This window comes from Gekko japonicus, unplaced genomic scaffold (genome assembly GCF_001447785.1).
Source record: "Gekko japonicus isolate JY-2015 unplaced genomic scaffold, Gekko_japonicus_V1.1 scaffold692, whole genome shotgun sequence".
In the NCBI taxonomy this organism is placed as follows: domain Eukaryota; kingdom Metazoa; phylum Chordata; class Lepidosauria; order Squamata; family Gekkonidae; genus Gekko; species Gekko japonicus.
The window spans coordinates 642,425-667,567 of NW_015169194.1; the positions used below are offsets into that span (position 1 = coordinate 642,425).

The 25,143-nt window shown below is 40.1% G+C and overlaps 1 protein-coding gene across 3 annotated transcripts in view; it reads left to right on the forward strand.

Annotated features, from left to right (window-relative positions):
* Positions 1–83: 83 nt before the first annotated feature.
* The window catches only part of AP3S1 (adaptor related protein complex 3 sigma 1 subunit), a 38,695-nt gene continuing 13,635 nt past the window's right edge, over positions 84–25,143 (forward strand). For 2 of the 3 annotated variants that reach the window (XM_015416291.1, XM_015416290.1), the window contains exons 1-5: positions 84–312; positions 2,731–2,822; positions 6,857–6,968; positions 16,438–16,509; positions 18,913–19,020. In XM_015416291.1, the coding sequence (XP_015271777.1) occupies positions 244–312; positions 2,731–2,822; positions 6,857–6,968; positions 16,438–16,509; positions 18,913–19,020 (453 nt within the window). In that variant the 5' untranslated portion in view covers positions 84–243. Of the gene's footprint in view, positions 313–2,730; positions 2,823–6,856; positions 6,969–16,437; positions 16,510–18,912; positions 19,021–22,020; positions 22,063–25,143 lie in introns of all 3 variants that reach the window. The other variant, XM_015416292.1, reaches the window with a different exon arrangement.

The following is a 25,143-nucleotide window of genomic DNA, read 5'->3' on the forward strand; positions in this document are numbered from 1 at the left end:
CACGAACACGTGACCAGGGCGGGTAGCGAGGGAGGAGAATTGTCCCTCGTGAGCCGCCGTCTGACTCGACCGCGTAAGTCAGATGACAGGAGTGTGTTTATTCCCCTTGTGGTGATCCGTTGTCAGCTGTGTTTTCCGTACTGGCTTAGAAGGGGGAGGCGGTTCTTCCGCGTCTCCAGCCTCAGACGGGGAAGCTCGCAACTTTCCGCCGCTCAGCCGCCCATTTCTCCTCCCTCTTCAGCCATGATTAAGGCGATCCTCATCTTCAACAACCATGGAAAGCCGCGCCTCTCCAAGTTCTACCAGCGCTATGTAAGCGGGGGCGGGCAGGAGTCCCACATGCAACGGGAGTCCCTAGCTGGCCAGTTCCGTTTGTCCTGAGGCGCAGGTGGAGAGGGGGTCCAGCCTCGCTCCCGGACCTGAAGTGGCATAATAGATTGACCCTGTTGGGACTGCAGCCTGAGGCGGCCACGTTGCATACCCAGGCCCACTAAGATGCTTCTGTTTTTCTCTCCCCCCCCCGTAAGTTAGGGTGCCGGGTAGAATGAGCTATGCCACTGCAGACGTTGCATGCCAATTTTGGATGCTCCTCCACATTTCTTTTTAAAAACTTCCCTAAAAAGTATTTTTTAAAAGATCTTTGGTTGTGTTGCCCTTTTAAACATGGGCGAGCTTTTTTAAAAAATGTAGTTCCCTACTTACAGTCTAAAGTGGTTGAGTCCATGTTGTCCGATTTCTCTGGTCTCTTTTGGCGGAATGTTTAGACCAGGTGTGAGTTGTAATGCTGAAGAAAGGTATTGTAAATGCCCAAGCATGCCTAACTGAAAAGAGAGAGTTTGAGTCCAATGGCGCCTCTGAGACCAACAAAGTTTAGTTCTGGTTATGAGCTTTCGTGTGCATGCACACTTTTTCACTTGGTGAACAAGATGAGAAACAGTAGAGTGTAGCTGGACACTGATGAGGTCTCATGTTTCTGGGTAGTGGAGGTTTACTTCCGGTTGGTGACATGCAGTATTTAACTAGTCTTTGGTTCGAGGGCTGGCGTCGATTCGTAATTTATTCAGAAGCTTGTGTGTTGGTTGGTGCTACTAGGATAACTTATTGCAGCTGGATGATTGTCTATCTAAGGGAAGTCCAAACTGCTATTTCCTCTGGCTGTTTCATATATTAGAAATATCCTAGACATTTAGTATTTCCAAGTGTTTCCAAATAGAAAACTGAATATCCTACATGTTCAACCATGGGTGATCAATGTCTGTATCTGTTTAGCTATATATTTATTTATTTTATCAAATTTATATCCTGCCCTCCCCGCCAAGGCGGGCTTGTGACCATTTGCTCAGTTCTGCCAAAACATGCCTTGGTAAAATTATATAAACTGGGTTTATTTGTTTGTTTTGATTTAATTAATTACATTATCTTGATCTGCAAAAAATATAAAAACAGTTTCAGAATCTCTTTTGACAGTGTGGTGCTGTGCAGTTAAGATGTGCAGCTGTGTACTGAAGCCATTGATATAAGTGGGCTTTGGCATGCTTACATCTATGCATAAGCTAGATTTGTAAAACAACTAATTCAGTATTGTCTTATGAGTGTTTGAACTTAGGTGGGTTTTTATAATATTTTTTCTGTATCTATATTTACAGTAGATGGCAACAGCCATTAGCTGACATGGCTTGTGGCAGCTCATGTTTTTCTTAAAAACATAAGAAACATAAGAAAAGCTCATGTTTTTCTTAAACAGATAAAGCTCATCAACTGAAAAACTAAACAGAGCTACTGAAGCTTACCCATTAAGGATGCTTTCTTAGTAGTAGTATTAGAACCATAGCAAATGCAAAATATAGAAATTTCTTCGTAGCTATTAGATGTAACTGGCATTTTGGGGGAAATCAAAATATGTACAAAATTTACTTTATAAGTCCCAAACGTCTTTTACAGGTTTAACATAAAATACAATCTTAAAATATATAAAATTGTATTATTTCACGTATTTATGGAGTTTAAAAGTATAAATATTTTCATTTTCTATAAAGAAAAGAAATGTGAGTACAGCCAGTACTTGAGAGAGTTGCAGACTGCTGCACCCAAGGTACTATAGCACATGTGTTTTTAACTTTTGTCATCTGAGAAGCAGGACAAAAGAAAAGTTGAAGGTAAAAAAAATTCGGTAGCAAACAAAGAAAGTGGATAGTAGGTAGGACTTCCAGCATGACTGGATATTAAGCTAAACTTTATAATACTGAAAACACTGAACTATTTAATAATGTACTATTATCAAACACATTGTACCATATTAGATGTTGCAAAATACATGGAGGTTAACCTGAGTTAACATTAACTGATCAATTTAGGCATCATAAATAGGTTAATTTAGATGCTACTCTTAACTCAGAATGGAACATAGATGTTTTGTGAATCTTTGTTAATAATTTATTTGCAGTATTTCATAATAATGATTTCAGTAGTGTTGCTAAGATCACTGCTTTCCTTCCTTTTGCAATATGTTGCAAACTTTTTTTAGGTGTTGATGTTTTATCTTAATGGCATATTTTTCTGGTGTATGCTCTAGTTTCTTAAGTAGAAGTTGAAAATGTGCACTTTTAACTTGTCCTACAACAGTATGGTTGGCCCTGAAGAGACATTCCTGAGCTTCAGGCAACAGGTAAAAAAAAGAGAATGCACTCTGCTGCCTTGCCATCTTAATTTTTTCCTTTTCCTCCCCTCTAGAGTGAAGATACACAGCAACAAATTATCAGAGAAACATTTCATTTAGTGTCAAAACGTGATGAAAATGTCTGTAATTTCCTAGAAGGAGGCTTGTAAGTATAGCATAAATCAAATTAGAAGGTTTTTGCCAGTCTGAAGACAGGTGCTTTAGTGAATGATGGTGCACTTCAGAGATTTGCCATGTCAACAAATGCTTAGAGTTTTGCACCAATACTGTATGAGAAAATGTGGCATTTCCTACTCTAACCCTACTAAGATATCCATTTGCTGGTAGCTAAAGTTGTTGCTGTCATCATAATACCTGATTCATTTTCATTCTCTTTGAGGGATCTCGGCTGGTTGACTAGCAGAGTCAAAATGGTCTCTGAAAGGTCCTTATGTTACAAAACACCCAATGTAAAAAACATAATATAATGCACAATATAACAAACAAGCGGGGAACTCACAAGGACTTGCAGGAGGAATCTCATTTCTCCTTCCCCAACATTTCCTTTTTCTCTTTCTTGAAAGGCCCAAAAGCACCTGATTTTTTCCTGCTTCTTTTCCACTCAAAAAGCCAACCTACCTCTGTCTGCCACCACATCTTCAATTTCCCCTTCTCCTTTCTCTCTGGCAGCCTCTACCTGGGAAAACCGTGGCTGGATAACTATGGTGGCCCTGTTAGTCACTGTAGGACAAGGGAAAAAATGAATGTGATTTTTAAAAAATAATTTTTATTAAAAGTAACACTATCAAAACAGAATCATAGCGCTGAATACAAACAGATACCAAAGCAAAGATAATTGACATATGCACAAAACCATGAAACAAAACCAGGCCCTGTATCCACAACCAAACTTAGCTGCAACTGTTTAGTTTTCATCAGACTAAATGACGTGTCAATCCTTATGTGTGGCAGAATGATGATTGATCTTGAAAAGAGCTAAGTGAGCTCTGCCAATATTTTAAGCCCTATTATGAAACTGACAAGAAGCTAAAATCGGACCCAAGGAATGTAAGAGGCTTTAGCAGGGATAATGTTTTTCTCTGCCATAAAATGCAGGACCCTTGACCAAACCGAACCGTTCATAAGCCTTAGATGTATCCACTATTCCTTTTCCTCTGACATGTCTATATGCTGACAGCTGTCACTGTGCCTTCAAAAGTTTAATTATAATAGATCCAGATCTTGGTATGTAACCTAGAATTTTCTGATTAGAGCAATTTATAGCAGAATATATATTTTATAACTGCACCTTTTTGTATATGAAGCTATATATTAAGAAAAAGCATTATTAAGAGGCCTCTGGGGATAGAATTAGGATGCAATAAGAATGGAATGCATATTCAAGAAGCTGCAAGGACGTGAAGAGTGAAGTTAAATGTGCATCCCAACCCCTATCACCCAGCTCCCCAAAAACAAGGGAAAGAGAGACTAGCTTCGTTAAGGTTAGAAAGGATCTCCCTGATGTTCCCTAAAGTTCCCATTGCTCTGAAGAGCAGATAAGCAAATACAATCACTGACATACATGACCAATAGTAAGGTTTAAAGTCAAATGATCCTTGTATGATGGTAACTGCTTGGTACCAATTAGAGATTCTTTAATGTGTAAACTATATGTGATGTCATTTGGGGTATAAGACCTTCTGCCCTTCCTGATTATGCCAGAATACAGCTTTGGAATTGCTGAAGTGCAAAGGCACTCAGCCCCGTATTTCCTGTTTCAATACATTAAACAGATGTTCATCTAACTCGTTGAACTTAGACTGTGTGTTTCCAATTTGGCAATGGGGGCACGCAGGCAGATTTATGTATCATCACCAGGGTGGGCCCAGTTTCATGTTGCTTGCTGCTGGGTTGAGTTGTATGGTGAGGAGCCTGCAAGGACATGTAGGAAGCACCTCATTTTCTCCCGTATCCCCTCCCTACACCATTTTTTCTTTCCCCCCCTTGTGGCAGTCTCCCTATCCTTACCTTTCCCTGCTTCCATCTCTCCTTCCCACCCACCACCCAAGTTACCTTTTATCTGCCCTTATTTTTAACTATGTTTATTATTTATTTCATTTATACCCTGCCTTTTTCCACAATGGGGACCCAAAGCAGCTTACATCATTTTCCTCTCCATTTTATCCTCACAACAACCCTGTGCAATAGGTAAGGCTGAGAATGTGGGGCTGGCCCAAGGTCACCCAGTGAACTTCCTCAGCAGAATAGGGTTTCAGGCCTGGGTGTTCCATATATTAGTCTGAAACTCTAACCACTATCCTGCACCAGCTTTTGGGGGATAACTGCTGTTGAACATTAAGAAACAGCAGGGCCTGGGTGAGAGATGCGAGTTTCATGGTGGTAAGTTGTTTGGTGGTGGCTGCCAGGCCTGGCCCTAATGAGCCCTGCTTCAAAGGCCCTGGAAAAGGCCCTCCCCCTGCCTTTTACTGACAGAAACCAGTACTTAAAGGCTGGCAATACTCTTGTAGTTACCTAGCAATGGCCATGAAGGGCATTTGGTTCTTGAAGCTACATTTGATGCTTCTGTTGTTTTGAAGGTTTTAACTGCCTCCCTCCAGAAATATGTTTAGAATTCAGATTTATTTTTTTATTTTTTTGTACATCTGGGTTTTTCTGCCATTTGTAGAAAGATCTGTCTTGTACATGGCCCCTATTTCTGCATTTAAGTATGTTGAGAATTAGATATATTTGATGCTTTTCTTATCCATTGTAAGCCTTATTTAAGAGCCCTACATGTGAATTGCTCCCTGTCTTGCAGTACCAGATGAGGCTTGGATTGGGAGGGCAGAGAAGATCATAAACTGGCCAATGAGAGCACTTTTACCCAGTCAGGTTTTATGTAACCTTAGCTTTTATTCTGGGTCATTTTGCAGTTCTAGTGGTTCTGTAGAGCTAAAGGTGGTGATGTTCAGATTATCTGTCAGTTAGTAACTTTTTCCACAATGGGGACCCAAAGCAGCTTACATCATTTTCCTCTCCATTTTATCCTCACAACAACCCTGTGCAATAGGTAAGGCTGAGAATGTGGGGCTGGCCCAAGGTCACCCAGTGAACTTCCTCAGCAGAATAGGGTTTCAGGCCTGGGTGTTCCATATATTAGTCTGAAACTCTAACCACTATCCTGCACCAGCTTTTGGGGGATAACTGCTGTTGAACATTAAGAAACAGCAGGGCCTGGGTGAGAGATGCGAGTTTCATGGTGGTAAGTTGTTTGGTGGTGGCTGCCAGGCCTGGCCCTAATGAGCCCTGCTTCAAAGGCCCTGGAAAAGGCCCTCCCCCTGCCTTTTACTGACAGAAACCAGTACTTAAAGGCTGGCAATACTCTTGTAGTTACCTAGCAATGGCCATGAAGGGCATTTGGTTCTTGAAGCTACATTTGATGCTTCTGTTGTTTTGAAGGTTTTAACTGCCTCCCTCCAGAAATATGTTTAGAATTCAGATTTATTTTTTTATTTTTTTGTACATCTGGGTTTTTCTGCCATTTGTAGAAAGATCTGTCTTGTACATGGCCCCTATTTCTGCATTTAAGTATGTTGAGAATTAGATATATTTGATGCTTTTCTTATCCATTGTAAGCCTTATTTAAGAGCCCTACATGTGAATTGCTCCCTGTCTTGCAGTACCAGATGAGGCTTGGATTGGGAGGGCAGAGAAGATCATAAACTGGCCAATGAGAGCACTTTTACCCAGTCAGGTTTTATGTAACCTTAGCTTTTATTCTGGGTCATTTTGCAGTTCTAGTGGTTCTGTAGAGCTAAAGGTGGTGATGTTCAGATTATCTGTCAGTTAGTAACCACATAATACCACTGCAAGCTTCATGAACTAAGTAGATATCATGCATTTTATGCAGCTCATTTGAATACCTAGCTTCAGTATAACTGAGAATTTATCTCTTTCATTAGCAGTGGAGATAGGCTTCTGTGCAGCCTGTGTAATCATGGTACTATAGATATTGGCCTGCCTTTTTTAGGGAGACTCAGCAACTGTTGATGTAGTTGAAATGGTTTTAATTTTAATGTGCTTAACTACTCTTTTCCAGAATTACACTCTGATTTGTTTCTTGCTGTTTAAAAAGAAATTGAAGCTGGGGGAACATGAAATGTGGCTGTCATATGTTATTTGACACTTGTTCTATTTTAGATTAATAGGTGGATCGGACAATAAACTGATTTACCGACATTATGCTACATTGTACTTTGTCTTCTGTGTTGATTCTTCAGAAAGTGAGTTGGGCATTTTAGATCTAATACAAGTAAGTCATTTAAGGAGTAGATGATCCTTTTTATTTTTAAAGTGGTGTTCTTCATGGATATATTTTCATTTACTTGTCAACAAAGAACATTATACTTTGTAAAAATGTATGCTAACAAGACACTGAATCAAGTATTCTGCTAAGAAATGTTTTAAAGAGCTAATGTTGAGCCTTATCCTTCAAGGTCCTGTGTATTTTTTTGGCTGTAAGGTTTGAAACTTCTCAGAACTAACACAGGATTTTCCCAGCACTTATTAATATTTATAATATTGACAAATGGGGACCTGCAAGGAACTTGTGGAAAGGGGGCATTCCATTGCCCCGGCGTTTTCTTCCTCTCCCTCCCTTCGCTGTCACGGTTCCCTCATTGGGCAGCTCCCATGGCCACTCAGACATCTCCTCCTCCCCTCTGCCAGCCTCTAGAATTGTTGCCTTGGTGTCCAAGGAGGCAGTGACAATTCCCATATCCTCTCCAGCATCAGCAGCAGTTATGACTGGGAAATTCCACGCATCCTTCCTTACCTGCCTTGGGACAGAAAGCCAGTAGGTCCCACACCTCCTCCCCTGCCTGCCTCCTGTTTTGGTGCCTTAATATGTGTGTGTGTGGGGGGGAGCTGAATGTCATCACCTCAGCAGCAGAGATGGTTGGTTGGTCCCACAGAACTGTCTTTCCCACCCCTTTCCAGTTTTAACCTTGAGCGGGTTTTTTTTTTAAGATTTCAGATTTTTCTGCAACTCTGGGGCGTTTTTCAGGTTTACAGAAAGATCTGTCCTGTCTCTTCATGGCTTCATGGCTCTAGATTTAAGTATCCACAGATTTGGCCAAGTTGAGAATTAATAATATTGAGGATTGTATATATTGAATGATATGAGGAGAAAAAACAAAACGTAATATCAGCTGCATAGAATATTCTGCTTCTAATGTTGGTAACTTGGAAGCAGATTGTGAGCTGCACTTGTGTATGATTTAGACAGTATCTTTTGTGAACCTTCTAGTTTAAGTGATTTCTCTGCTGTGAGTTTTGGAGAGCCACTCACTTGGGCAGAATTCTATTATCGCCTGGAGAGCATACATAGTTAAAATGATCCTGTAGGCTTCCCACTGGATGTCAATTAGGTACATTGTACCGCACTGTTAGCCGCCCTGAGCCCGCTTTGCGGGATGGGCGGGGTATAAATATAATAAATAAATAAATAAAAGTGACATTTGTTATAAAGTGCTGCTAGATTTCAAGTTTCATTGGTACATAGATGTATCCACTTTCCTCTCTTAATGCTACTGCTGCTACTTTTCTTCGTCATTCACACATTTTATAGTAATGGGGTGGCCCATGCAGAATCAGTATTTCATAACTGTTCACTGTGTTCAGCAGCCTTGTTTCTCAACCCTGGTCTTTATTATGTTAAAATATTTATAAAGTCTAAAGAGTATGGATATTTAGCATAGCTGCTTGGCTATCAACAAATATCCAGTTTTAAAGATGCTAAAGTTATTTTTGTATTGAGGTTAATCCCATTCTGGCCAAATTGCAAGCAAAGTAGCACCTTCCTGTGTAAAAGGGCTATGGTCTTGCTGTAACTTGAATGACATAATATAAAATATGAGTTGATCAGATTGCTAGAATAGCAGAAGTCTTGATGTGTGTGTATTTAGAATATTTTATTTCATTTTGATTGGTTAGCCTAAATAATTTACCAGGGCTTTTTTAGATATGTAGAATAGAGGTATTGGAATCATGTACGTTTCTGCTGTTGCAAAATGAAGTAGTTGGGCATCTTATGTTTCAGACTTTAAGAAATATTTCCATGTTTATTGAATATGTAAGTCTGTATATAGAGCCTTAGAGATAGAAGACCCTCAAGACTTTCAGGGGGCATCTCATTTCCCCCTCCCCCATGATTTCCTCTTTCCCATCCCCTACAGCCCCCATAAGCTCTTGCCTTTTCTTGCCTCCTTCCCACCCACTAGCTCAACATACCATTATCTCCCCCCTGCTTTCAGTTTTCCTTCTTTTCCTACCCCTGGCAGCCTCTCACCTCATATTCAGCTATGTTTATAGCAATATATGTATCCAGGTTGTCTGAATTGCCAGATTTTATATAAAAAGGTCTCTGGCCTCTGCAGAGAAATGCCTTTTTCTGCAGTGAAAAAGCAACTAGAGAAAATCGAGAATTCAGAGAACCTGCTACACTTATTGGTCTATAGGTATAACACTACTCAATCACCAAAAAATGGGGGGGGGAGCGCTTGTGATAGCGTTGCCAGTAGAGTGCTGGCAACCAGTGGGTGGCTCAGTGAGGGGGCAGGGGAAAGTAAATTACCGGCACTCTGACAGTAGGACATCATTTGTGATGCAGACCCTATAAGATCACCACAGCTTGATGATGTCACTTCTGAACTCACACTGGAAGTGCTGTTGTGCTGTTGGAGCAATGGCTATCTTCCCCCTGTTGCCCTACTGAGTGACAGTAGGGGTGGGAGGTGGGGGCTGCTGGTGGGAGGGCTTTCTGGTAACAGCAGAAGAGTTGATGATTGACCTGACAGCCTTACCCAGTGGCAGAGAGAGGAGATATAGCTGCTGTTTGTCGGGAAAATAGCTGCTGTGTGGGTGCCACCAGGAAAATCCAAACTTTCCCACCTGCAATGCAGGCATAGAGATTTTGCTGTGATCTTTCCCAAAACTTAGGATCAAATCAGGTTTGGGAAAGGTCAGAGAAAAGCTGAGGAAGCCTTAGAATGTGCACAAATGCACCATGATGCTACGAAGAACAGGAAAAAAACCCATTTCCCAACAGCATTGAACTCTGGGCAAATAGAAGAAGGTGCCGTCAAGTGCAACATGGGGTGTTCCAGGCAAGAGATGAGCAGAGGGGAAATGCCATTGCCTTCCTCCACATAGCAATCCCAAGCTTCCTTGGTAGCTTCCCATCCAAGTGCTGACCGTGGCCAACCCTGCTTAGTTCCCGAGTTTTGATGAGCCGCCGGCTAAGCTGGGCTATTCAGGGCAAATAACCCACATATAAACAATCCTTTCTTATATACTTAATATTGCAGACTATATGTAATTATAAAAAGTAAAGCACTAGGGGGAGCAAGAAGTCCACTAATGTTATGATTATATATTAACAGAACTTGACTTCATAATTTAGCTGTCTGTTCAAGTGATACCTGTGAGTGGAATTAAAGCAGCATTTTTTAACATTCATTTTCCCCAGGTTGCTATTATGGGACCAGTATGATTAAACAATGTACTATGGTGCACTGTTGACATTGTGTATCTTTTTTGTTTTGGCTATAATATTGAGATTTGTTGCTGAAAGAGCTTTTTATCTATGGGACTGGAAGTAAGTGTGGCTAAAATAGTCAGTTATAGATGCTGCCTTTTTCTGTGTAGTACTATAAAGTTGTGAGCAAAGATTTTTCTAGGAACCATGCCTGAAGAGTATATTAATTCAGAAGAGGTTGAAATGTATCTCACGTTAACAAGGAGTCTTAAGGCATGATGGAAAGAACTGTGTTAACCATGAAGCATATGTCTTGTACAAAAGCTTTCTGTTAACTGTAGAATGCTGGGGACTGACATATGTGTCTGTGAGACACATACACGCACACATGTTTGAAAATGTATCTTTGAAACATTCAGAAAGACATTATTTAAGCTTCACTTACCATGGAAGATGGCCCCCTACCTTGAGTTGGCTGATCTGGCAGTGTGGATCCATTCTATGATACCTCAAGGCTAGACTATTGTAATGTGCTATCCATGGCCTGCCCTTAACAACAATGTAGAAGCTCCAGATGGTACGGAAAGCTGCAGCCCACCCACTATTGGGTGTGAATGCTCACTGGGTTATTGATGAGGTGTGTATGTGTGTTTTTGTAAAGCGCTGTCAGTTACAGCCGACTTATGGCAACCCCTCATGGGGTTTTCAGAACAAGAGATTTCAGAGGTGGTTTGCCATTGCCTGCCTCTATGCCCTAGACTTTGTTGGTGGTCTTCCATCCAAGTACTAAGGAGGGCAGAACTTGCTTAGCTTCTGAGATCTGAAGAGATCCAGCTAGCCTGGGCCATCCACGTCAGGGCTACTGATAAGTTACTGGATTCAGTTCAACATTGTCATTATCACCTCCAAAGCTCATAACGGCCTTGAAGTTACCCTTAACTTGCTTCACAAACAGTAATGCTGGTTTCACTGTAGGTTCTCAAGTTAATCAACAAGTGTCACCTGATCCCATCAAAAGTGAGAAGCACCATATCAGAAGTGAAAAGCACATGGTCTTGCTGGATCAGACCAGTAGTCCATCTAGTCCAGCATCCTTTCTTACACAGTGGCCAACTAGTTACTCAGAGGGCCAGCAACAGGACACAGAGGCAGAGGCCTTCCTCGATGTTTCACTGGTGTTCAGAGGTTTACTCACCATGGCTTGTAGCCACTGATAGACCTATCCTCCATGAATCTTTATACTCCACTTTTAAAGCCATCTATGCCTGTCGCCATCAGTGCTTCCTGTAGCATCAAACTCCGCATTTTAATCACTCATTGAGTAGCATTTCCTTTTTCCATTCTGAATGTACTGCCCATGAACTTTACCAGATGCTTCCAAGTTCTAGTATTTTGAGAGAGGGAGAATAAGTTGTCTCTACCCAGTGCATAGTTTTATAAACCTCTATTAAATGGAAAAGTGTCACTCTTCAGTCTTCCCTCATAAGAAAGGTGCTCTAATCCCTTAATCATCTTGGATGACCTCTTCTGTACTTTTTACTGATATCCTTTTTGAGATAGTGATCAGAACTGCACACAGTATTCCAAATGAGGCTGCACCATAATCTGCACAGGGCATTATATTGTTGGCTGCATTATAATATTGGCTGTTTTATTTTCAGTCCCTTTCCTAATAATCCCCAGCATAGAGTTTGCCTTTTTCACTGCTGTGGCATACTGAGTTGACATATCCATTGAGCTACCCCAGGACCTCTTTCCCACTCAGTGTCAGCAAGTTCAGACCCCAGTAGTCTATGCTTGCTTATACGTGTATTCTCTGGTTTGAGGGATTTGTAATCCTCTCCACTTCTTTTGTTCACTTCTGGGATTTTTTTTGCAAACCTTGGCGGCACATCCTGGTTTTTAGAAATAACCTCTGTATTATTTGGGGGGGGGGGCGGTTTTCAAAGCTTTATTGAAATATATAATCAGTTACATATACACAAAGAACCAATTATAGTAAACAAATACATAGAAGAACTGTTATAAACAGAAAGTTACAACCAAGTGTAAGCAACAAGAATGATGCAGATGTGTAAAACTTCACAAATCAGGCAAATTAATATACAGCATTAATAGCTTCTAAAACAGATTCAAATTCCTTTCAAGATGCTAGGTATTCTAAAACTGGGAACCATATTTTAACAAACCTTGAAGAGTAAGATTTATTATTTATTTATTTATTACTTTCAATTTATATCCCACCTATGCCAGGGCAAACTGGCTCAAGGCGGCATACACAGTTAAAATGTGATAAAACAATAAATACAGTAAAATTCACATAAACAACAATTTAAATAAAGTGCTAATAATATTGATAGCGGCAGTTACTATACATGGTCCGTTGAAGGAAGGCAATATCTAACGATGAGCCATAAGGGTCGTAGTATGTTCAGTTTCTGATGTCTCATTCATCAGTGGCAACTCCTATTCGAAGGTATAAAGTACTGAGACTGAGGCATAGCGTAGTGATTTCAGCTCATACTTTACTTAGAAAAAGAGTAAACTGGAGATACAGTAGCCGGCCAGAGTTCCGCTTTAAATACAATTACAAACCACACCCCAACACACACCCACATCCATGATTGGATTATTTACAGTTTTATTGCAACCATAGGTTTTCTTGAGGATCCGCATGAGCCGATAGGCTGGTTCTCGGATCCTCTCCTTCTGTTGTCCAAGGATGCGAAGCTAGGTCAGTTCGCATGGCCACGTGTAAGGGCGAGTCAAAAAAGATATAATAAGGGGTCACAGTGTGTAGATACATGCCAACAAACAAGAAACCACTGTGATAAAATGACAATGACACATTTAATAAATTCTGTAGACATTTTGCAGTATAGTAAAAAATTCAGACAAAAGCAAAACTCTGACCCCTTATTATATCTTTTTTGACTTGACTTTTATTGGGGATACTGACATACCAGTTATATAATATCATAATCAAAAAAGCATATGTATAAATTCAAAGTGTATGTATCATATAGGAGTTTACTTCTTCAGTGTTAATGCTCTACACCTTTAAGGGATAAGTATAACAACATGCAGCTGTCTGGAATCCATTAGATAGTTCCTTTAGAACTGCTTTCCAGAGTGAGAAGTGTGGAGCATTGTCAGCCTATTTCTAAGAAGGCTTTTAGCCAGATAGATATGAAATGCTGAAATGCACTCACTAATAGAGAGCTACCAGCCAACAATGTGAAATGGAGAGCAAATGCCAGCCAATTTAAAGTAGGCCTGTTGCCACATAAAAATTTTGGACTGGCTGCTACGAATAGAAATTAAGTTATTGGCTTGCTCCTATTCTAGTATATGCAGTGGAACTGAAAGTAAGTTTAAAATTATTCTAGTTAAAAGTAATAACAATTATTACATTCAGCTTCATGTTTGTTTCCACTCCTCAAAACTATGCTTTTTACAGGATATTTCACTAAGAAGAAAACACCTTCCAACTTTATAAGATTACTCATGAGGAAGATAGCTGAATTGAGTGTAAAAACCGGTGTACTCATCGAGAAAAGAGAAAATGAATATGTTGGACTCTGTTTTGCTTTTGTCTGAATTTTTTACTATACTGCAAAATGTCTACAGAATTTATTAAATGTGTCATTGTCATTTTATCACAGTGGTTTCTTGTTTGTTGGCACGTGTAAGGGCGGCCACATGTGTAGTCGCCATTAGAACACAACAGAAGGCCTGGTGGAAGAACTCCGTTTTACAGGCCCTGCGGAACTGTGAAAGGCCCCACAGGGCCCTGATGTCCTCCGGGAGCTCATTCCACCAGTGTGGAGCCGCCACTGAAAAAGCCCTGGCTCTCGTGATGGCCAGTCTGGTGTCTTTTGGGCCAGGGAGAGTCAGGCGATTTTGCAACCCTGATCTCAGTGCTCTGTGGGGCAAATATGGGGAAAGGCAGGCTCCCGACCGTATAGGGCTTTAAAGGTCAGAACCAGCACCTTGAAACGAATCCGGTATGCTACTGGCAGCCAGTGCAGTGCCTTCAGCACAGGCTGGATATTATCTCGTATGGAGAGACCCATCAGCAGTCTGGCTGCCACATTTTGCACTAGCTGCAGCTTCTGGATTTGGGACAAGGGCAGCCCCATGTAGAGAGCATTGCAGTAGTCTAGTCTCGAGGTGACCATAGCGTGGATCACTGTTGCCAGGTCATTGCGTTCGAGAAAGGGAACCAACTGCCTGATCAGCCTTAGGTGGTAAAAGGCTGACTTGGCAGTGGCTGCTACCTGGGCCTCCATTGTTAAGGCGGCATCCCAGAGCACTTCCAAACTCCTGACCCTCGGCGCTGGCACCAATGGCACCCCATCGAAGGTCGGTAGTGGGATCCCGACCTGCTCCGACTCAGGCACAGGACCTCCATATTCGTTGGATTCCATTTCAGTCGGCTTAGTCTAAGACAGCCCGCCATGTCCTGAAGTGCCCGCTCCAGGTCATCTGGGGTAGAGTCGGACTGACTGCCCAACAACAGATATAGTTGGGTGTCGTCTGCGTATTGATGACACCCTAGCCTATGTCTCTGAGCAATCTGGGCAAGGGGGCGCATGTAAATGTTAAATAACGTTGGGGATAACACCACCCCTTGAGGAACCCCGCAAACCAGCGGGTACCTTTGGGACGTCTGCTCCCCTAACACCACCCTCTGTCCCCGACCTTGGAGGAAGGAGACGAGCCATTGTCCCTGGATCCCAGTGTAGGCGAGGTGGTGGATCAGGAACTGATGGTCGACCGTGTCGAACGCGGCTGACCGGAGGTCATCTGTGGGGGTGACCAGTGCCGTCTCTGTCCCATAGCCTGGCTGAAAGCTGGACTGGAATGAGTCTAGCATGGAAGTGTCATCCATAAAGCTATGCAACTGAATAGCTGCCGCTCTCTCAAGTAATTTGCCCAAATAGGGCAAATTGGAGACAGGCCGATAATTGGCCAATTCAGCCGGGTCCAAGGATGATTTTTTCAAGAGCGGACAGACCATCGCTTCCTTGAGTGCCCCCGGGAACAGTCCCTCAATGAAGGACTTGTTGATAATATCCCTGAGGGCACCTCGCAACCCCTCACAGCCAGCTTTTATGAGCCATGAAGGGCACGGATCAAGGCAGCACATGGTTGGGCATACCGTTGAGAGCAATCTGTCGACTTCCTCAAGGCTGAATGGATTGAAAAGATTCTATTTCTCCTTGCATTAGAGAGTCTGATAATTTATCCATTATGCAGTATTCTTGGATTTTTAAGAACCAATCAGAGATTTTAGGATGGTCGTCATTTTCCCAAAATTTGGCAATGACTGCCCTTGCAGCTGCACAAAGTATTTCTATTAGGTCAGAAGCAGGTAAGTGACAATTATCATCAGGCCACCAAACCCCTGTATTTGTACTTGGCTTCACCATCAGGATTTTTTAATTAACATAATGGGTGCAGTGTTTAGAATTAGATACAGAATTGTTTTTCTGTTTGAAGTGAGGATTAAAAGTTAAATTTCTTCAAGTTAAATAGAGAACATTTTCTTAAACGTTGGAAAGTATAAACTGTGGCAAATTTCTATTTTCAATTAACTTTGATGTTGCTTCCCAGAATATTGTATATGTTCTAGCGGCAACCTTGTGCTTTAAAAACTGCTTTTAGTATTTTTAGTATGAGTTAAAGACTAAAGTAGACTTTTCTCTCCCTTTGCAAAGGAATTAATGTATATGCATTAGAGCATGCTTGTGGCAATGGGTTACTGCTCCTATCGAACAGCAATACGACGGGGCTGTTTTTGCCCTGTTGTCCACATGCTGGATTATATCAATTGATAAAATAGTAAACCAGCCTTCACTGCTGTTATTTGTTGGGTTAAACATTTCAGTATGTTTTTGTATGTAAACAAAGCATCAAAAATACATGAGTATATTCAGAATAAAAATACTTCAGCAGTTTAAATACTTTAAAAGTGTGAATTTTGTTCAAAGTATACCATATGGTACCAAGGAGCCAGAATGCAAAACCATTATATCAGCAAAATCTGACCTTCAGTAATACGCCTGGTATCTTCCAAGAGATTCTGGTGCATTAATCACACATGTTGTGCAGATACATTAAAGTTCCAGAATTCTCAAACAGTCTTCTGTGTTCTGTTTGCCACATTTACACTTTGCCCATAATGGAATGATTGAATTGCTATTAAACTTTGACCTGTTGCCTTTTTTTCCCACCACAGGTATTTGTAGAGACGCTAGACAAGTGTTTTGAGAATGTTTGTGAACTGGATTTAATTTTCCACGTAGATAAGGTACTGTGGTGAGCTGAGCTGCAATAACATCCTATCAACAAATATTCTGCTGACAGAACATTTGTCCTTATGTATGTTCCAATGGCATAGAGTTCTACCTTCATTCAATTGTCACTACTTCTTATCTACAGGTTACTCACTGCTTCAAAAAAAATTGTAAGGAATTGCAAAATTTTACATGACGATTATTAAAGGATCTGGTTGGGTGTTAAGAGAGCTTTCTGGTTACTATATCATGTCACCTGTTCAGAATTTGTAGGTTAATTTGGGATTGTCATGTCTGGTAGATGCATAAAAGTATGGCTCAAACTGTTGTACTGGGGTTAGGGAGGTCCTTACCTGAAAGCTTAAGTTTGTGGTTTAAAAAAATGAAAACTCAGAAAGTTATCCTTTCTGAAAGTTCAATTTTTTAAATGGCGGAAGGGTTCCCTCCTCCTTCCTCCATGTATGGGCTTGGTCAGTCAAGGCTGAGAAATCAGTTCTAGATAGGCAAACCATAAGAAATTTATAGGCAAGTGATGTGGATAAGTGACTGAAAAACCAGGAAGTGGCTCACTCTCGCAGACTTTGAACAACATTTATTTATTTATTTGTTTTATATCCCACCCTCCCAGCCAAGGCAGGCTCAGGGCAGCTAACATAGTAATGTAAAACAGTTAAGACAGGAGTTGAATAAAATCAAGACAATACAGTTATGAATAGAAATATAAAATAGACAAATATAAAGTGCTAGTTTGTATCAGATGGCAGGCATAGCAGCATTCTCCGGTAACAGCTGGCTGACATCGTCGTCTGGGTTGCTTGGCTGTTAACAATGATGTTAATGTTGGTGTTGGGCCAGGGCTATAGTTGCTTGGGTGCGGCTACCTAGTCGAAAGCCTGGTGGAAGAGCTCTGTCTTGCAGGCCCTGCGGAACTGTAAAAGGTCCCGCAGGGCCCTGATGTCTTCCAGGAGCTTGTTCCACCAGTACGGAGCCGCCACTGAAAAAGCCCTGGCCCCCATTGCAGCTAGCCTGGCTTCTCTGGGGTCCGGTAGGACCAGGCGGTTTAGGGACTCCGACCATAGTGCTCTCTGGGGCACATGGTAGGGAAAGGCGGTCCCTTAGATACATAGAACCCTGACCATATAGGGCTTTAAAGGTAAGAACCAGCACCTTGAACCGAATTCGGTATGCTATAGGCAGCCAGTGCAGTGCTTTTAGCGCAGGCCGGATGTGGTCCAGCATAGGGGGACCACATGTTTAGCTTGTTGAACTTTCAGAAAATCAACATAAGGAGTTTTGTAAAGAACAAAAAAAATGTCATTGTCTTTGCTTCTTCCACATTAAGCTTCCAAGTTTGTGGGTGATAGGCAGTTGGTTAAAGATACTAGGAAAGAACTTAATTTTTCTTAGTGTTATAACTGAATTTATTCTTTTACATAGTCAATATGTTTTCTCTTGTTTTAACACCTCTGATAGTTCTTGGGGGAAAACAGTAAATTCTTCCAAGAATGTTGTTTTGCACTGGAACAGTGAATTGGTCTGTTTTTGAAGACCATCAAGTATTTCCCCAGATTGTCCTAAGGGAAGTCTTCTTCCTTATTAACAGTTACTAATACATTTGGACATCTGGTTTGGAGGAGGAGGATGAAGAAGCAGGAAAGACCTTTGCCCTTGTAATTTTTAAGATAATGTTTTGTAATGTGAACTCCTGCTGTGAAACTAAAGGGGATCTGAGGAATAGATTGTAGTAATGAATGGGTGAGGTTTCTGTGTACATAAGCTCCTTTGTGCCTCCTAGATCCTGTCCACTTCCTCCTACATCCCTCACAGCTCATGCCTTTGTACCTTCCTTGCTTTCTATTGACCCTTTTCTTGCCAGTGAGTGAAATATATAAAACTACTGCTAGTGAGATCAGGTACATTTACCCTGACTTGTAGCAGTTGAAATTCCATGGCAGTTGCATGCATTGTACAATAACCCTCAGAACTGATATCCTAGCTCAGATAATGGATATATGGCATTATATTCAATAAGCAGTGTTTAAAGTCATCCTAATGCCTATCAAGGCTCTTTAAATTGAATAATTTCACTTTACTATGCAGCTTGCAATCCACTGCTTTACTGTAATATTTATGAAACATTTTGAGACTGTATACTTTCAGCATTGATTTTTAAACTCCTCATTAATATGTGTGCAAGGTTCAGATATCTACAAATCTGTCATATCAACTGCATTATATTTCAAGCTCAAATTACTGAGTGATCAGTATTAAACCTATAAAATATAAATACCTGAGTTTACTAATTACATTTAAAAAGTAAATTATTTTAGGTGACTTAAATATATACGTTGTATAAAATTAGTAGCTAATATTAAAAATACTTGTGATATATTTCCTTTTGGCTTTGATCTTTTTAGGTCCATAATATCCTGGCTGAAATGGTGATGGGTGGGATGGTTTTAGAGACCAACATGAATGAAATTGTCACACAGATTGATGCCCAAAATAAATTGGAAAAATCAGAGGTAAGAACTAAAAGCACTGAAATTGATTTGAGCATGATTGTATTACTTGCATGATGTGAAACTGTCACTTATCTTTTAGTATCGCCCTATATTCAGCTACTTGTATTGTTACAAATGAACATTCAGTATGTGGCATGTTAAAGCCTTTGTTGATTACATAAATAGCTAAATATTCCCTTTTCCTTCTATCAAAGCCATATCTGCCATCAGCATCTGTGTACAAAATCATTTCTGAGCTTCCTTCAGTCAAGGCTTCTGACTCTTATAGCTTCTCTTCCCTTCCAGGAGCTCATATTGAGAACTTTCTATAGCATCCCATTGAAGGGCATGTGCTGTCAACAGAAGTTATGTGTGATAATAGTATGGTGAAAATCTCTGTAGCAGTCGGAAACTCTGAGCAAGAAATTGAATGAAACAGCTCATCTTAGGTTCTGAAAAGTTAATTTGGTGAATTAAGAATCTATTCAGATTGTGTCCTAGATCTCTGTGATTTTTCCTTCTTGACCATGTAGGTCAGAATATCTGGAATTAGATTAAATGTCTTTTAAAACACTGAGCACCTGGAAATTTATAGCTTCCTTTTGTTTCTCACAAATTAGAATGGATAAAGAATATCAAAGGTCCTGCAAATTCAGAACATCTATGGCTGCAAGGCTGCTGTCAGAGGTCACTTTAGCTGGGAGGTGCATGCATTTAGCTTGCTGTTCTGCTTGCCTGTCCTGGTTGTCCTTCTTCCCCTTTATTCCTGCACAGAGAATCCTGGCTGAGAAACTCAGGTTACACATATGAGGTACAATTGTCCTGACCTGGATGGCCAAGGCTAGCCTGATCTCATCAGATCTCGGAAGTTAAACATGGTCAGCCCTGGCTAGTACTTGGATGGGAGGCCACCAAGGAAGTCCAGGGTTGCTATGCAGAGACTGGCACTGGCAAACCACCTCTGAACGTCTGTTGCCTTGAAAACCCTACGGGGTCACCATAAGTGTGTAGGAAAATTATTCCAGCTAATCCATTCAGCTGCTTTTTTATGTCGTGAGTAACAGGTGTTAGCTTTCAAACTAGGATGCTCTGCATAAAACAGAAGGGTGAGGATCAAAGCCTGAGCACAACAGGTTGGTTTTGTGCCCATCCTAGCGTAACAATGTCTTAAAACTCACATCTGAATGCAACTAAATGTTTGTGTATATGCAGACATGACACAAATTGTCTGTTTACGAAGTACAACACTTCGTGATAACTTTCTAAGCAAGTTATCTGGACCCTTCACAGTGTCACTGCTAATTTTCAATTTGATGGGATGTTCTCCTTCTCTTTAGCAGTATAACATGGTGCATTCTAATGAAAGAGCAGCACAGCATTGGCTGAGAAGCCCAGAAAATATTCAGTGCATGGCAATATACTATTTAATGAAGATACCCGAAGAGATTTTATGGCATCAGATAAGCTTGGCATCAGACTCAAAGTATGTTTAAAAAAAAAAAAAGGTAGATGAGCAGTTGAAGGAGACCTTGCTTTTAAAAGTTATGCGTAAAAAACCCCTGTGTGGTTTAAGCTATTAACCTGTTCAATTAGGCTGTCAGATAATTCACAAGATTCAGGTCACTTCAGTGAAGTGGGCCAAGTTAACTTCCTGTTTTCATTACTTCATCTGCTCAGATTTATCTAGTTTCTGAGTGCATAACAGAAAACTTGACAGGTGAATATTAAAGAAAGAAATGAGTCTTCGGGTTATTAGGTGCATTTAGTAGTATTGTCTTAGGAAAAAATAAACAAAGAAAAGGCAAAGTGACCTTTGAATAGTGTAATTGGTCCTTTCTAAGTCTCTGTCTAGTATTTTGATCTTTTACATATTGATGAACTCCTGCTTCAGTTATCCTTAATATTTGGCTTGGATTCAAAGTGTCCCTTGTGCCAGCAAAAAGCACTTCTGTCTGCACATGTGCAGTTGGGAATGTCTCTGTTTTCTTCTGCCATGTACACCATTGTAAAGCACTGCCCAACCCTTAGCTCTTTGAGGGTATGAGAGGCTCCAGTAGAAAGAAGAGGTGGGAAAACTCTGGGATACACACGAAAACATATTGCACAGTTCCTTGGTTCCTAATTTAAGATAAAAAGACTGATAAAATAATGACTTTATCCATTTATCTTATATCTTAAATTATTAGTTTACAGTTACAGCTTTCCAAAACATGGGATTGGACTCAGTGGAAGGTTTCTGTGGACAGAAAATATTTCTGTCTACCAAGCCTGACTTTCCTGCCTCCCCCTCCCTCTATAATTCAAAATGCCCCCCAATCCTGCTCATGGGGTGTAGGGGACCCCCATGAACAGCATTCTTGAGGGGGGGGTTGCTGTGGGAGGGAGAAATCACCAAAAATCACACCTCCCTTGCATGTGTAGAAATTCTCTGATGGATCCAAGCCATGAATTGCAATGTATTAACTAGAATTGGGTTCTTTGAGCTGAATCCTTTCCCCACATAATATTTTAAGAAAGCACTGGATAGTCATTTGCTCCTTTTTTCCTGAGTGACTGCGTTCAAAGTAAGTGGGCTTGCTCCAGAGTACGGATGTTGTAGATTGTTGTCTTAAAAATAAAACAAGGGTTTTCCGCACTGTAGATAGTGTTTGGCAGCTGAAATTACAGGACTAGAATATCAGCCAATAGCATTTTCTACATCTCTCCTTATAAGCTATGAGCAATGCTGGTTGTGCATTTCTGTTACCTGTTGCTCAGGAGCAGCTTAAATGGTATTTTGAATAGGTTCGGCAGTCACTCTGAAATCAAACAAATGTAGCTTCCGGCCTTTTATAAGGGGGAGAATTTGGGCTGAGGATTTGTCAGGCACTATCAGTGACATGGAAGGTGTCCTCCGGATAAACTGGGGTCCTTGTGTTGTATTTTTAGTGTTCAGTGGGGCTTGAATTTGGTCGTTTAAGTCAGTCCTCATTTTCCAAACCATCTGATCTTTTCTAGTTCTTTCCATTCTTCTCTTTACAGACCTTTATCTTTCAGTCTCCCAGACAGGACAGGTAGACACAGGTATTGCCAATTTTCAGAAAAAATGTGCTTCTATTAATGAAGGGAAAGCAAAATGATGTCAAAGGCAATAATAAATAAATTAGGCCAGACTCAAAAATTATGTGTTGATAAACCCATATTAGTCTTTGTAGCCTACTTTTTGTGCTAGTTTCCCTCATTTTTTATTGCCTGTAGTGTACTAGATTGTCATTGACTTCATATATTTTTATTTTTACCTTTCATTAGTGTTCAACTTTGGAATGTTTATATCTCTCAAATCCAATTCTGTGATATTGATGCTTGGAGTATAAACAAATCTGGGATATCATGCTCCCAGTTGCTTTACAGTTAAGCAAATCTGAAACTGTTGGCAAGATCATATCCTCCCTCTCCTACCTACCCAGTTTCCTTATGGAGTATGAATTCTCATGACCTTTTAAAATCCACGTTATGCCTTATGTCAGCAAACATTGGTAACTGCAGTTTGGGGCTGACCAGTTTCTGCTTAAGGTTCAGAAGTTGGAGCTCCAGGCTGGTTTCAGATTTTTGGTTAACTTTAACTGTGGGTTACTCTGCTGCTGTCATAATATTTTACCATGGAAAAAGCATGTGATCCCTGGCCTGCTTCTAATTAATATCAGCACAGTGCCATACCACCAACACTTGCAACCCTAACTAATACATATTGTGCATGCTTTAACTTTCATAGATTGTTCCACAAGCATAAATAAATCTGAAAACTGAATTTTTAAGTGGATGCCATATGGCTGGAATTTGTTATTCTTTAACAACGGAAGCAATATTGACAGGGTGTCCTTACTAATGAGGGAGTCCTTACTAACTGCATATTTTCAAGCAGTAGTAATACCTATTGTAAATGTTATAGTAATAAACTGATTGTTTAAATTTCCTATAGAGACAGATATTGAGAATTAAAATTTTAGAAGAAATTGCAGAGGAAATGTAATAGAAATTTTTTGAAATGTTTTAAAATGTAGCAATATACAAAAAAATTAAACCATTTAAGGCTCAGTGAACTGGAATAGTGTAACTTGAATTGGAAAGAAAATTGGCATGTATGAGTTTCAAACAGGTATTTTGTCGCATACTACCAGCTGTTCAATATTGCAAAAGCTTCATGGTAACCATCAGTGATCCAGGACAGCCATGGACAAAACAGCCTGCAAAATTAAAGTAGTTGTATTCATAGTTTTTATACTAAATGTCAGACAAAACCTTGACTGTTGTTAACAAGTAAAATCTTGGTCCAGTAAAGTCTTTGAAGGGAAATTTTAATTGATGAAAGTTCTTTACAGAACTGGGTCTTAAGTAATTTTTAAACTGCATAAGCAGCTATCAGTAACTTCATTCAACGAAACCAGAAAGTGTCTTAAAGTACGGATATTTGACAGAGTACAGTTTTAGACCCTTACTGTAAAGTCTAACTTTGAAAATGAGCAATCCAGCCATCTTAATTTCTTTGCTTACTTCCCCCAAATACAAAATGTTCTGTGATGTAAGAAAAAGGGACTTTTTTCTTTTTATGTAATACTGCTCTATTTTACTTTCTGCTTGTACATGTTCTGTTTTTATTTTTGGGTCTGGCAACTTAAAGTAGATAAACAAAAAAAAAATTAAAAAATCATGCCCATCCATTCCTATCGCTGTGATCCAAGTGCTTGAAATTTCTAAGAGTATGTCTAAGTCTTCTATCTGTTTGGCATTTTGATATACTTGCAGACTTCATTTTGTTTTTTCTCTAATTCTGTTCATTTATTTAATCCCATGAGAAGAGAACATGGCCATTCTTTTATATTCTGTACTGTATCCATCCATCCTATTCATAACCCTGCTGCTTTGAATCATACTTGTTCTGGGGAAAAGGTTTGGTATGAAACACCGGCAGCAGTGACAGCTAAATGTCAAACATCGTGGAGGAGTGTGCATGAACAGCTCCTCTAGCAGACTAAATTAATTTCCAAGAAATGTGCATGTTCTGGAACTTTTTTAACTGCACAAGCTCTCCTGGCTATTTTTCCCTTGTAAGAAAGCTTTTGAAAGAGTGCTAATAGAATTCAGTCATTTTGGGAATAATTAACACATGTTTTCTCTTAATTACTACCTTTTAATGTGTGTGCTGTAGAAGGGAGCTATGTACAACTTCCATATTGCTAAACGGTGTCCTGAAATCATACCTAAAATTCAGCTGCTATTGATAAATCGCATTTTTGTTGCTGGCTGGGAAATAGCTTTCCAACAAATTAACTGAGTGAGTGCATTAACTTGGATCTGATCACCTCAGTCTTTTTAGTGATTTAGGTTGATCAGGTTGGTGGCTGGAAGTGTGAGTCATTGAATACATGACTAACATTTCTTTTGGTGACCAACTGAAATCTCAAACTGCTATGTGCTCATTTAAATTGAGATTACAAAGCAGCTGGGGAAGTACATTGTCTGGTTGTAATTCCAGCTGTATGAAAATTCATATTGTGCTTTGAAAACCCCATGGATGTGCATAGTTTTATTCACAATAAATATTCAGGATTACAATGTGATTTAGGCTCAATGGTGCAAAAAGACCCTTTCTTCTAACTGTGTGACAGAGAATACCAGTAACATGCCCATCATAACCCTGCTGTTTTGGATTATACATGTTTTGGGACTGGAAGTTAGTATAAAATGGTAATGGTATAAAATGGCAATGGTAAAAGCAGACAGTTTGATTTGAGAAACATAGTGTATGTTAAACATCTGCTTTTATATGACAGCAAGTAATTCTGTGTTTTAGATATGTGCAAGACATTCTTGCTTTAGAGTGCTATTCAAGAATGTCTCAATATAGATGACTACCTGTTTAACTAGTACGACCAGGCATTTGTGTTTTCTTCCCTAAACTGTTCATTTTGTCTTGGAAGTACTATATGACTTTTATTCCATTCTTAAAGTTTTGATATTTGATAAATTCAGATATCCTGATTTGAAATGGCAGGTGGCAAATGAGAATACCATTTAGAGACAAGATCTTGGTACTCTTATAATATGTAGATAATGTCTGCTGTTCTGGCAACTGATTTATTGACAGGGTCAATCCAAAAGTTCAGT